The sequence below is a fragment of the Cataglyphis hispanica genome, chromosome 1 (assembly GCF_021464435.1).
Source record: "Cataglyphis hispanica isolate Lineage 1 chromosome 1, ULB_Chis1_1.0, whole genome shotgun sequence".
Classification (NCBI taxonomy): Eukaryota; Metazoa; Arthropoda; class Insecta; order Hymenoptera; family Formicidae; genus Cataglyphis; species Cataglyphis hispanica.
In genome coordinates, this window is record NC_065954.1 from 20078965 (window position 1) to 20093072 (window position 14108).

General features: G+C 30.5%; 2 protein-coding genes across 7 annotated transcripts in view; one reads left to right on the forward strand and one right to left on the reverse strand.

The window, feature by feature from the left end:
* The window catches only part of LOC126852013 (DENN domain-containing protein 5B), an 85139-nt gene extending 75068 nt beyond the window's left edge, over positions 1-10071 (reverse strand). For 5 of the 6 annotated variants that reach the window (XR_007687746.1, XM_050596482.1, XM_050596499.1 and 2 more), the window contains exons 1-4: positions 9689-10071; positions 1338-1447; positions 708-928; positions 424-618 (exon numbers count right to left, since the gene is read on the reverse strand). Coding sequence is in view for 5 of the 6 variants with exons in the window: in XM_050596482.1 (XP_050452439.1) it covers positions 424-618; positions 708-928; positions 1338-1447; positions 9689-9908 (746 nt within the window). In the remaining variant the exon portion in view is untranslated. The remainder of the gene's footprint in view (positions 1-423; positions 619-707; positions 929-1337; positions 1448-9688) is intronic. The other variant, XM_050596506.1, reaches the window with a different exon arrangement.
* Positions 10072-10745: 674 nt separating this feature from the next.
* LOC126852254 (coiled-coil domain-containing protein 22 homolog) lies at positions 10746-14108 on the forward strand. The gene is made up of 8 exons (XM_050596861.1): positions 10746-10929; positions 11297-11468; positions 11563-11863; positions 11966-12210; positions 12276-12692; positions 12780-13220; positions 13314-13505; positions 13626-14108. The coding sequence occupies exons 1-7, from the start codon at positions 10880-10882 to the stop codon at positions 13431-13433; spliced, it is 1746 nt and encodes a 581-aa protein (XP_050452818.1). The 5' UTR covers positions 10746-10879; the 3' UTR covers positions 13434-13505; positions 13626-14108.

A 14108-nucleotide genomic window follows, 5' to 3' on the forward strand; every position in this document is an offset into this window, starting at 1 on the left:
AGAAAAAATTGATGTAGTAAATAATTTGCTTTTGTTTGTGTGCTTCTGTTCAAAGAAAATTGATATTAACAAAAGAAATAAATTATATGAGAAAAACCATAATTTTTAAAAATAAATTTTCTTTAGGAATCAAATAATTATCTTGTGTTCATTAGTTGACAAAATTTAGATATATAATTTGGCACATAATATTATCATATTATTAACATTGTCTATTATAAGTATATAATTAACATAGTCTATCTTTAATTTTTATTATAATATTTCATATTATTTCTTTTAATATTATTTGAAATATTTCGTTATAAATATTTAACACTATAACATGAATAACTTTACATGGCATAAACGCAATTGTATAAAAGAAAAAGGCCGTATCAGCTCGTTTTAGAGATTTATAGAAATTCGTGAGAGATTTCTTACTTGTAAAGATTGGTGAGGAACGTCTTTGCCGCGAAAAGATAAGGCTGTTGGCATAGCAAAGCTATTGATTTAGTCACTAACAACTTGTCTTTGATAGAATCATAATATCCTAATGCAGCACCAGGTGAATGGGCTGACAATTTAAAGTGACGTGGTAACGATCTCGTGTTATGTCCATCCTGGCCCTTCCTCACGCTAAAAAATCAAACCATGTTTTAGAAATTTCAATACTGAAAATAATAAGGAGTCATAAAGAAAAAAAATAAACGGAAAAGTAGACATACGTGGGAGGCGTGCCGTTCTGACCGCTGCTGAGCTCCGTGATATGCATCGCTTGTAACGTTTGCATTGCGGCGCATATTTTGCGATTGCGGCACTCCTCGTAGAAAACGAGGCTGAACCCGTATGTTCTACGACCATCTTCTTTCGTCAGGACGAAGGAGTGGAAGGTCGGCTCCACCGAATGCTTTTGGGTGCGAAAACGCAAACCGCTTGGCAGACAAAGCTATTATCAATGTAATCGATAAGTTACTCCCCTCGACTGCGCGACGCAAATGTTCTCTGAATCTAATTAACACCAGAGAGCTAAAAACTCTTCAAATCTAATATCTTTTCTCTTAAAATTCGTATATTTTAACAATAATAAATTTTATTAACAAAAATAAATATATTATACGATAATATTAATTTTTATATTAATATTTATAGAGATATTAATAAATAAAAAGTATTGTATATAAATATTGTAATTAGATGTTAATAAATAAAAATATTTATTCGGCTGTGTTAAGTTCTTCACATTTTTTGATAATGCAGCGAATTATATACAATTGCAAATAAATATATATTTATTATTAACATATAATTCAAAATGAAATTACAACTAACAGTTAATTATCATAATAAATATATACCATGCACACAGCATGTTCGTCGAAAGGATTCCATGGTACCGAATCTGGATAATGTCCCAATACTTTGCTTTTGTATGCTCGATCCAGAGGCGTGCACTGCAATGAATCACCTGCGAAAATGAAATAAACCTAATGATATATACTGTTCCTGAATATTTAGTATAATTTGTAGTTGCTTACGAAAAACACGACTTGTATGCTTACAAATGTTATTTTGTCATCGATTTCCGCTGGATTTCACTTAAGCGCAAAGAGATAAAGAACTACGTTCGTTTTCCGTTAGAAATATTATAGTTAAACTTCTTTGGTACGCAGTTTTCTTCGTAAACATGTAGTGAAAATGTTCGTAATGGCGAAAAAGAAAATTTAGCATAGAGCTCAATCTTTCGTGAAGCAAAATTTCGCTTGGAAATTCTCTCTCACAAGAACTATCTTACAACGGAATCAGCAAGCTGTTATCAAATACGCCGTGCGATCTCTCGGACCAGACTTAAATAAGACACGGTTGAAGAGACCTTGGCGTCAATCCAACTACTTCGAAATATAAGAGTACTTCTGTATAAGGTTAATCATTTGTGATTAAAGAGTCATCCAAGACAGCGAACAATGAATCTGTTCTAGCGAGATGCAAAGAAAAGAAAAACAAAGCACACCGACGCAAAGAAAAGAAAAATAAAGTACACATCAATTATGAGATATTTCGGCAACTTTATTAATCACAACCAATAGATGTCAATTGGGCCCTCGCTATTTTATGACTATCAAAATAGATAATAAATAGAAGAAAAATTGAATTCGAATCGTTACTTCATATGCAAAAGTCTGTCGTAAATTTTTATAAATCGATGTCTAACTTTCTTTGGATTAAAGTTAAATAGCACATCTCAAATTCGTATTCTGAATTAATTTACGTGCATTTGAAAATCCGTTCTACGGAATAATTCTTACCGTATATTGCAACAATTAAATCTTGCTTTAAACAAATAGTTATGTTGCGTCTTGTAATAAAGTTTTCCGATCGAATTTATTACATTTTTTAAAGCTAAATTAAGAGAGTAATGATTCATAGAACATTATTACTTTATCAATATTTTTGCATATTAATAAATATTTTTATATTTTTATATTACATTAGATATAAATATTTTTTGGTCCCCCTTAGAGTTGCAATTAATCCTTTACAATCGCTGTTTACTCATATCTTATTCTAAATACTTATCTTATGCTCTCTTTCCTTCTCTCCGCTCCTCCTTCCCCCTCTCTAATCCCTCCTCAGTTTCCACTCTCCCTCTGTACCTCCTTCATCAATTTCTCTCCTTCTCTTTCCTCCCCCAGTATTCTTTCCACTACCTCTTGACAACAATCCTTTTCTCCTTACTCCTCTCTCCAGCATCTTTTCCATACATGCTCCCACAATTCTCTCTCTCTCTCTCTCTTTCTCCCGCATATCCTGCATTTTCTTCCCTTTTCATTTTCCTAGTATTTGCTTTCTCTCATTTCATTCTCTAGCTTAAACCTCGCTATTCTTCTCTATTTTATCTCCATCTCTTTCTTAAATATTCCAGTATATATTCTCTTTTCATTCTTTTGTATCATCACCTGGACTCAACGGACTCAACATCCTTGTCTCACCCGCCTCCCCAACCAAAATTTCTCACTCAATTCTCTCTCATCTTTACTCTACTTTTCGTCTTCCTCATTATCTCTTCTATCCTCTCTACCAAACCCTCTCGACCTCTCTTTCTCTTAACGTTCTTACCAATACTTTCCTGTCCATCAAATTAAACGTCGCTATTAGATCTACAAACATTAATTTTCCCTTTGGTTTACTTATTTGCCTCCGCACTAAATAATTTAAAACATATACATTATCCATTATCCCTCTATCCTTCCTAAAATCCAGTCTGATTTTACATTCTTTCTTTCCTCTTCTTATATAGCGTTGGCATCAAAGTCATTTCTCTATAATCTGAAACTTTTCCGTCTTTTTCCCTTTTTATAATTAAAACAATAACCTCTTTTTCCATCCTTCCGGCTAATCTTCTACATTTTTATATTAAAATATTAAAATACTTATAATATATTTTTAACTGAAATATTAATACAAATATTAATAAATATATTAATTATATATTATTCTCCCTACAAATTACTGCACATATTTTACATTATTTATATATCAGCAAATTATTTGCAGAAAATAAAAAATGTAACAAAAATTGTCCTTCATATAATTTTTAATAAAACTTTTAAATATGCTTTTTGATAATAGAAAATATGAGATAAAATAAAACATTTATAAGATATATTATATAAATTGTATACAGCTATCTGAATAAATATATAGAATTGATTTTAATCTAAGATCTCTTGATTGTCATTATCAACTAGCATATGAACATCAACAGTTAATCTCCGCTTGGAAATAACGTTCACAGAGTAACGGCGATAATCGAATGGATCGACTGAGTCGATCGTCACCGAAATCACATCAGTTTCCATTAACAGACCGATAGAATTTTTCCGATATTTTCATTTCCTATCTACACACATGAAGTCTTCGAATAAATCGCTACACATAACAGATGTTCCAGCAAATTTCAGTTTTCATGTTCACTGTCTCGTGTATTTTTATAAAACTATACAATCATGCGAATATATTTTGGCATTATATATAAAGATTTCTAAATATTCCTATCAATATGTTTTTTCTGAGAATCAACAAAAACTTATTTTTTTAATTTTATTTATTATAGACAAAGACAAAAAAATGTTTTTTCACTCGTAACAAAAATCGCATTTTATGATTTAGCATCCAATAATATTATAGTGTTATCGAAAATTATCTACTTATCTATAATCATTGCATATTTCTTTTGAAAATGAGTCATCCATCATCAACAGATCCGTCGTCATCATGTTTAAGTGAGCGTAGAAAATTGTTAGCCAATCCTTTAGTTAAACACTCGTACGTCTTAGATCTGTTTATAACTTTCTGATATATTTCAGGTATTACATATCATGTATGTGCGCCTGACAATAATTTAAAGAAAAATTTACTTTCAACAAGTATTCAATTAGTGCACGAACATCGCTCATAAAAATTTGCATGTTTATATTCTTACTACATCTTTGTTCTAGTTATTACGCCAATATATTGTTTTTAAATCTAGATACACGTGTGGTTCTCCATACTTTCTACTCTCGTATACGCTTCGTTGCCAAGATGGTTTCTTATTATGAATATACACGTAATTATACTCTTGCGTGCAATAATATGTGCGGCTACCAACGGTAATAAAATGGATTGTTTAAAGACACAATCTTAAATGTGTAATATATTTTTTAAATGTCTAACAAGCTTCCCTTTTACAACGTACAAAAAGATTATAATAAACCTTCGATATATTAAAAAAATTAAAATCAAAATTCTTGTTTCAGGCTTTTTAATTTATCTAAGTTTGACGTGAATACTTTTTTATTTTATATTTTATATAATTTATGAGCATCAAAGCATTTGGAAAGTCATTTTGTCATTGAAGATAATTTCATAATTTGCAGTCTTTTTTTAAAGAGAATTGTAATTGAGAAACTTCTTACATATATATGGTATGGTTATTTATGTCTTTTAGAGACATGTGCTGTCTGGGATACTTACCTCTCAAAGATAAATAATGTACGAACGACAGCAGATTTTTATACATACACGAAGTAGTAGACATTTAAGATGCAAGATAAGCGAACCATAAACGCAAGAAAGAGAAAAAGAAAAGTACATCCGGACAAGAAAGGAGGAAAGAACAAAACGAGCAATAAATGACCGATAAGCCTCTGTATCATGGAAAGTATTGATCCAAGAGCATAATGTACATATGAGGCGTCGGGCAAACGAATATTTTCTGTGAATCCGCCTCTGGCATGGTGCGTACACGTGCACGTTCGCCCACGCGTACTTATAAGTGTGTATCAACTGCATGTCACGCGACAATCAGAAAGAAAAAGAACAGAATTTTTGCGAGGTTGTATGTAATATAAAATGTCTGAAAAAGCATTATGCACAAAAACTAAAGATATATTAATTCCGTAGAAAACTTTCATGTTTAGTAAAAATTTATAATTTACAGTTGATTAGCAATATTAAGCTTATTGAGCTATTGAGTATATCAAAGCTTAAAGTTTTGAAAAATAATTTCTTTAAATAATTTGTCAAAAAAAAGGCAAAAAAATTTAGAAAAATTATATAAATAAAAAATGAAAACTGTAAAATAAAAATTAAGATTGACAATGACAGATATTAATAAAATTTTAATTTAATATTAAAAGATATATAATTTTCAATAGAATTTCATGATTTGCGTTTGACAGCATCATTCTCGAATGAATCTTATCTACAATTGTAAAAAGTTATCTTTGACCTTAATTTGTATATAATTTATCGATAATTACATTGTATATATAATTTTTATTTTACAAAGAAATTTTATTCTAAAATTTCTTTCTTACAATAAAACAGCATAAAATGTTAGAATAAATATATAAAATTTGAAAATCAATAATTAGATAAAATGTAGAAAGGGAAAAAGATTTATTAAAACTATATTCATTAAAATAATCTCAGACTTCATATACAAAAAAAAATTATTTACTTCTAATTTTTATTTATTAATTTTATGAAAATTTTCACTTATTAATATATAAAATTAATATATAGAAATTATTTTATTAGAATAATTATTTAATTAAGAGACCAGATTTTAATTACATCCCCTCGTATCAATTAATAAAACATTAAAATTATAAAACAAATATAATTTATCTTAAATATAATTTATGTTCCATATTTATATAATTGATATTTCTCAATTCTTTCAAAACTATTATATATATCGCACAAAATTGAAAAAGTATTGTTCAAAAATTTTTATAGTTTCGAAAACAGATCTGATTTGTGATAATTTATTAGAAATACAAGAATAGAGCAAATTATGTTTTCGGTTTCGCTCCCGTGCTGCCTAAAACTTCCCTGTTGTCCGGATAAGTCGCTCTCCCCTTCTTGTGAGCATGTATGATGTCATCGTATGTGGGGTCATTTATACATAAAGGGGTTACCAGTACTTAAGTATGCGTTTAAAAGGCGGAAACGTGATTAATAGGACCAACACACATGTACATAAGCGCAATAAACTTCTGCTTTATAATAATTAGAAAAAAAAACTTACGTCTAATCAATTTTCACCTAAAAAATTTATTTTAAAATAAAAATTTTTCAAATATAAAATTTTTTAGAAATATATCTCTAAAACTGTTTTAATTTTATTTAAATATTATATTATTTAAGCATTATTTTTTTCTTGTAATTTTATTCATAACTTATATGAAAGATTGTTGTATTATATGTTTTGTGAATAAAATGATACTTAACGGAGTAGCTTCCCACAAATTCATAACGATAAATTTATCGATACAACATATAAATATTTTATAGTGTTTTCGTCATATTATAATAATATCTTGTATCTAAAATCTCTCTCCAATAGATTAAAAATACGTATTTAAGGGATATGCAATCCTTCTGCAGATCATTGGACACATGCAAAGAAGGGTGAGGAGTAAAAGGAATGAGAAAAGTATGAGAAAAATATCGACAGCTAATATTTATAAAAAAAAGGAAAATGTAAAAAAACTAGAAGAGTTTGCTAAAATGAAAAAGAAGAAATTCACATTAAACTTTATACATATGTGAGAGTAATATTATTATTAAAAGCTATAAAAATAAATGTAAACTTATATTAAGAATTATATATTAATGACTTATTAATATATAACTTAATATAACTTTATTATTATATTAATGACTTATTAAAAGAGTAAAAAACTGAAAAAAAGTAAAAGAAAATTTGCATTTGTTACACCACATCTTACAGCAAGTAATATAACGTATGAAAATATTTTAAATAAAGATATATATATATATATATATATATATATATATATATATATATTATTATAAAAAAATCGCAAAAATTTTTAAATCATAAAATTCATGTTTATATATTGTAGCATGTAATGAACTTTTCTCAAATAAAAAGTTCGGAAAAATATTCATTGATGTATGCATCCAATGAATTATATATATGTATAATACTTCTAACCAAGAATCGCTTAGACAACCGAGTTATTGTATTCCGTTTGAAGCAGAAAATGAAGAACTGTCATAAAACTGGGTGAAATGTTGTACTCGAGAATCACTAGTTATTGATATTTGAAAATGTGCAACTTGGCAAGTTTGCTACGAAAGAAATCAGCCATATAGATTAATTAAAAGTGACAGAGATTAATTAAAGAAATATAGGAAGAAAATAATGTATGCATTGTGCATTCATATCATCATTGTGATAAAACGACAGCATATATTAAACATTTAGATTCTTATTAAAAACTATTATTTGAATCGTGAGAATTAAATTTATTTTTGTTTAAAACACAAAAATAAGCATTTCTCGAATACAAATTTAAATTTAAATTTTTATTCTACTTATTCTTGAACAATCGTATCTAATGTTGTGTAATTTCATTAAATCCGAAAGCGAATTTTAATTTTTTTAAACTCTCTGTCATCAATCTTATTCGCAAGATATTCGCTTCTCGGAAGAGAGAGAGAGAGAGAGAGAGAGAGAGAGAGAGAGAGAAAGAGAATTTCTTTACGGAAATATTCTATGTAATAAAATGGAAATGTCGTTCCCTATAAATGTAAACTTTGACCTTATTCTCAGGGACACGCGTTATCTCTTTTTATGGATATTTTTACACTCCTGATCTTGGAAGCTGCCAATCTTGCTAAGAATTAAACTTTATACAAATCCGATAATCAAATTATATTATACGAAATTAAAGATTAAGTTTAAATTATATCATATGAAAGCTAACAATTTTTTCAGATTTTAATATTCAATTATATAAGAAAATAAAAAAAATAATAATTCTAATTGTAAGTAAATAGCGTTTCTTTATAATCTTATTTTCTCATTTTTATTTATCTATAATTTTCAAGATTAATTGATTCTCATTTATCTATTATTTTTCAGATTAATCTTAAAACCTCCAAGCAAAAGCCACAAATAATATCGGCGCTTTGGAGTCCGGAATTATAAAGATGATGTTGGCCAACAGCTGACAGGAAAACAACTCGTCATGAGATATAAGCGCCTTTAGCTGCGGGAGTTCTCAAGGGAGCCTCTTTCAGTAAAACGATCTTTTCGCAGAAAATCGTGCCGCACGAGCGAGACGGCGTTCTCTCAGGAGGATGATACACCCGTATTGTGAGGCTCCCTACATTCGGGCGGTGCGTATACGGTGGCCTAAACGACAAAGAGCCAACGGGATCGACCGCGCGGTCCATTTCGCGTACTATGAACTCAGCTACTCTTCACAAAAAAATCAAATATTAAACATTGTCTTGATTTATGTTAGGAAAGCTATACTTTCTACATTGTGTTTTGCACTTTTTCTTTCCCGAAAGCCCCGAAAGTTTATTTCATTCTGAATGCAGAAAGTATGAGAAAGTAGTGCTGAAACGAGCAAATTTACTTTTTTTGTACCTTATATACTCTATACTTAAAACACATTTCGTTAACTTACGTTTACTTTCGTTAATTACATGATTATTTGGAAAAAAATAATTATTAATCGACGAAATTTAAGTGAAGAATTGTCTCAGCACAAGTATAATTGGTTTTGTTAGACCTTTACATTTTTAATTCAGTTTGCTCAAAATTAACATTTGATAGATTTAATTAATTTACTAATGTAACATCGTCTAATTGAATTGCGAATGACAATTCCATTAAGATCTTCAATAATAATTAAAACTTTTGTTAGATATATTTATATTACGTAAAGTTTAAATTCATGCTATCACGTTGGAAAAGCAGCTCAAAATTATTATTAATAAAATATTTTATCATCATATCATCATGATCTTAGATGATCTTTTTTTATTCAAACAATTACCAATGGATTCAAAATAAATTATATAGTCGCATCCTTCATTTTGTGTGATTACACATTTTTTCTTAAATTAAAAATTAATATTTTTTCGTTTAAATTATTATATTATATTTATGGAATTCTTGTTTTAAAGAATATTTTTATCCTATTATTGACAAAAGTTTTGTTTTTCATGACAATTAAACTTTATCTCATTGTTAATCTGAAATACACACACACACACACACACATACACATTCTCTCTCCCTCTCTCTCTTTCTCTCTCAATTTATCGCATACCGAAAATAACAAATCGCAAGATAGATAGTAATATCAGATCACGCGAAGAAGAGTGTGAGACTTACCGAAATACTTATCCGGTTCTAGGCCGGAGTCCTTGTCCAGGCCGCATATGACAAAGTAATCCGCGAACCGTTGCGGATGTTGCTCCGAGCCGCGCGTTATTCCCAAGCTCCCGTTCATCTTTCCCGACGCGGGGTCTTGATTGCAACACGGTAGTTGCGACGCTCTGCGGTTCACTTCACCCAGCACTGCTTCACGCTGTTTCACGCTGCCGAGCTTCATGAAATTGATTTCCACATCGCGCACCACCGACGCGACGCGAAACTGTCATTTCACGGCGAGACAACAGCTGAGCGAGCGCCGCTCCACCGCTTCGTACGGCACGCGACGCGCACGGAACAGCACAAAACGATCTGGTGCTGGTGCTCTCGCTCTGCGAAGCGGAGCGCTGCAGAGCGCGGAGTGCGGGTCTCCCGCGGATGATTGATCTTTTACCGCGGTGCTTGAAGTTGACCGCAAGGCGCGCCGAGCGCGCCGCGATTTGGCGCGTGATTTAATTTCATCTCGGAGCACATGCGGATTATTACGGATGATGTCTCACAACCTTCATATATTTTAATATTCTAAAGAAATTTAAACAATTATAATGTACAATAATAATTAATATAATTTAAAAAAAGGCAAAAAAGAGCACAAAAATTTACTTTCCACGCATTGCAACTTATTCTGATATTATTCTAATCGCTCAATTTAATATCATAGACAAAGATGTGATAAATTTATATGTCCATGTATTCTGTATTAATTTACTTTTATTAGTTAATTTATATGTATATATTCTTTATATATCTATAGTGTATATAAGAAGGCAAAAACTTGCTATTAAATTTCGTATGACAATATTATTCGTTAGCCCACGCATTTTATTTTACTAAATAGAGCCGCAATTCAATAAGAGAAATTTTATACATACATGATCTATAAATATGTAAATTTTATATTGAGAAACTATTTTTGAAAATTTTCATCAGAAAGATTTCAAATCTCTTTCGGTTGGCAATATTGAAACGTGCCATCACTGCGCTATAATATATATATATGCGCGAGTCGATTCGAAGTTTGTAAGTATTTGTCAGTATTTGTCACGCTCGCTGGAAGGTTAGATCTCGATGATTAAATCGAGCCGAACCTCATAAACACGCGAGATACGAGCGGAGCGATAGCTCCATAGGATTTTCATCTTTTTACGTAGAATGGAGGAGATCGACAATATAATAATTCACTCGTTGCGACAAATAGGCTGGTAAGTGTCAATTCTCGAACAGTACGACTCGCATAGACAGATGTTCGCTGTCTTTCCAGTGGGCGGTGTTTTTATACGCTGTCTAATGTCATACACGTGAGAACTCGTCTATATTATCATCTAAAATAGTCAAATCGCATATTATCAGAAACGAAGAATTTTCAAACGTAATTCATAAAAGGATTATTATAGCAAAGAGTTATAAAAATATCATTTTTTTTTTTTTTAAGATGAAACAAATATGCCTTTTTTTTATACCTTGGAAAAAAAAATTCTCAGATTAAAAATATCAAGACTCTCTTATTTGATTACAAATTCTGTAATCTTTCCATTTTTTTTTATTAGAAATATAAATTTTATTTTCAAGTGACATTGAAGAGAGTATAACAAATCTAAGTGGCTTTAATACTGAACTAGTTGTTGAAGCAACAGTGAGATGCTTAGAAGCGATAAGGCCAGGTTTAGGATTGTCTACTGTACTACCTGTAAACATGGCAGCACGTTTTCGACTGGGTGCTACTCTTGCACAAACATGCACCGTAAATATTTTTCTTTTAATAAATTTTCAATTTGGATGTAACATGGTTTATTTATTTGTTTTTACTGATTTCCTTCAATTAATTAAAATTTTAGGAACTCGGATACAGAGGTGATATTGGTTATCAAACATTCCTATATAACTCGGAAGCAGATTTACGGAGAGTATTCATGTTTCTCATTGAAAAACTGCCAAAGGAAAGCGAGAAAACTGTAAATGAATCCGTCAGTAAAGTTGCTTTATTAGAAAAATCAGTGGCAAGTGCGATATCGCAAGGACTTTCGATACCATGGTTACCACATTATTGTCATAAAAAGGGAATCAGGAACAAAGGAAGAGCGAGTATTCCTTATGTATCTGTAAATATTGAAATACCGGTACCAAATATGGGAGATGGTAATGTAATATCAATATAAGTTGGATTATTTTTGTTTTTGCTGGTATATCAAGAGATATCATTATGAGTATATATGAGTAAATTATTATCATTAATTGCAGATTACAAAGACTATTACATGCGCTATTTACAACCAGTGCCTGATCAAATGCAAAATATTTCATGCTTTTTACCTTCTATGATATCGTATAATGCAAGAGCACTTAACGCTTCTTCGATAGATATTATGGAGCGCATAAGTTGGCTTAATAGCCAACAGTCTGAAAAAATTGCTCATTCAAATGAACATAATATTGTCAAGGAGCTTAGCAAGTTCTCATTAGAGAACAAGATACAAACTTCAGCCGTAAGTGTATCTTTTGTTATATAGCAGGATATCTTGCAAATTTAATGTGATATTTAAACTTTCAGGATTCTCAGGTAGAACCAGAGTTTGCAACACATTCAGTGCTTTCAGAGCAGGAAACATTAGAAAACAAAGCAAAACAGGAAGTTGAAATAGAAAATATGAAAGCAGAGTGCGACAATCTTAGAATAAATATAGAAGAAATGCAAAACGAAATTAAAAAGTTAACTACTAAATTAGCACATGCGACGATCACTGGTCAAAATGAAGAAAAGGAATTAAAAATGAATGAGGCACAAAAGAAGATTAAAGCAAAAGCATATGAATTGCTTCAAGATGGACCAGAGAATATAAAGAAATTGGAATGTGCAATCGAGATTAGCACAAACAAATTGATTAATTTAGCAAATCAATGGGAAAAGCATAGAGTACCCTTAATCATGAAGTATAGACAAGAACGGGAAAAACATTCCACAAAAGCTGTAAGTAATACGAAATTAGCAAGTTCAGGTAATAAAGAAATCTATTTTAAAATTTATATTTTATAAACGCGTAAATCTTTTTTACAGAATGCGAGCCAAAAGAAATTAGATGAAATAAAATTATTGAAAGAAAAGGAGAAAGAGCTTCAAGAAGAATGTCGAAATAAGGATCAACAGCATTCACAGCTCGTCGCGGAAATTCAAAAACTTCCAAAGGAAGTGAATAGATCTGCATACACTCAACGAATCTTAGAAATAATAAATAATGTTAGGAAGCAGAGAGACGAAATAAGCAAAGTTCTGGCGGACACTCGTGAAATTCAGAAAGAAATCAATACGCTTACTGGTAGATTAGAAAGATCCTTTACCGTTGTAGATGAACTAATATTCAGAGATGCAAGAACGAACGAAGCTTCGAGAAAAGCGTACAAACTATTAGCGACGTTACACTCGGATTGCAACGAACTCGTAAGTTTAGTCGAAGAAACGGGCGCGACAATACGAGAAATCAGGGATTTGGAAGAACAGGTAAAATGACAATAATAAAGAATAATGAAAAATGAAAAATGTAGATTTATGTACCGCAAAAATTCTCTACGTTCTTATGTAATATTTATTCAGATCGATTCCGAATCCGCTAAGAATGTCGGTGCTAATTTGGAGAGGATAACTGCCGATTTGAAACAGATGAAACAAGAAACCGCCGCATTAACGGCACAACTACAAAGTAAAGCCTCGTGATTGTTATGTATAGTGTGGTCGCATTTTATATATTGCAATATTCAGGACCAGATAAAAATATATCTAGTACAGGTACAAAATTTCATTTTTTACATTAATTGTGTATGATAGATACCAGACTCATATAAATGACTTGATTTTTTCTCTATAACATTATATAAATAAAATAGATATTATTTTGCTCCTTTACAGAATCTAAACGAATACGATCAAAAGCATCGAAGACCAAACATTTTTTAGCCGTACAGTTGGCAAGATATAATGAGATATTGCCAGCAAGAATTTCTGCGAATCTAAGTTGGCTGCTGAAAAATGTGCCTTGGCCTGAAATAGTCAAATGCTAGCCTCAGGCCAAGTGTATAATGATATGTTAACATCAATGCTCAAAAGAACATCATTTGTTACAAAGCCTAATAATTTTTTAGCATCGAGTTTAACTTTCGTATTTCACGCAGCTTGGAAAAGATCTGATTACAACTGTAAATAAAATAAATGCTGAAACACATCAATTTTGAGTAAAGAATATGTACAAAATATATAAGATGTGTACAAATAATGGTAAAATCAATTTTTAATACTTTATACACATACTCTCCTTGTAAAAATTATTTTTATAAAGTGGTATATGTGACATTTACACATATAATATTGCAATATCAATATGTTAGAAAATAA

Bases quoted from the DNA above. Each gene is read 5' to 3' on its own strand.
- LOC126852254 (XM_050596861.1), top strand. From the start codon at position 10,880: ATGGAGGAGATCGACAATATAATAATTCACTCGTTGCGACAAATAGGC. The intron at 10,930-11,296 runs GTAAGTGTCAAT...TTTATTTTCAAG, and splicing joins TCGTTGCGACAAATAGGCTG to TGACATTGAAGAGAGTATAA. The intron at 11,864-11,965 runs GTAATGTAATAT...CATTAATTGCAG, and splicing joins GGTACCAAATATGGGAGATG to ATTACAAAGACTATTACATG.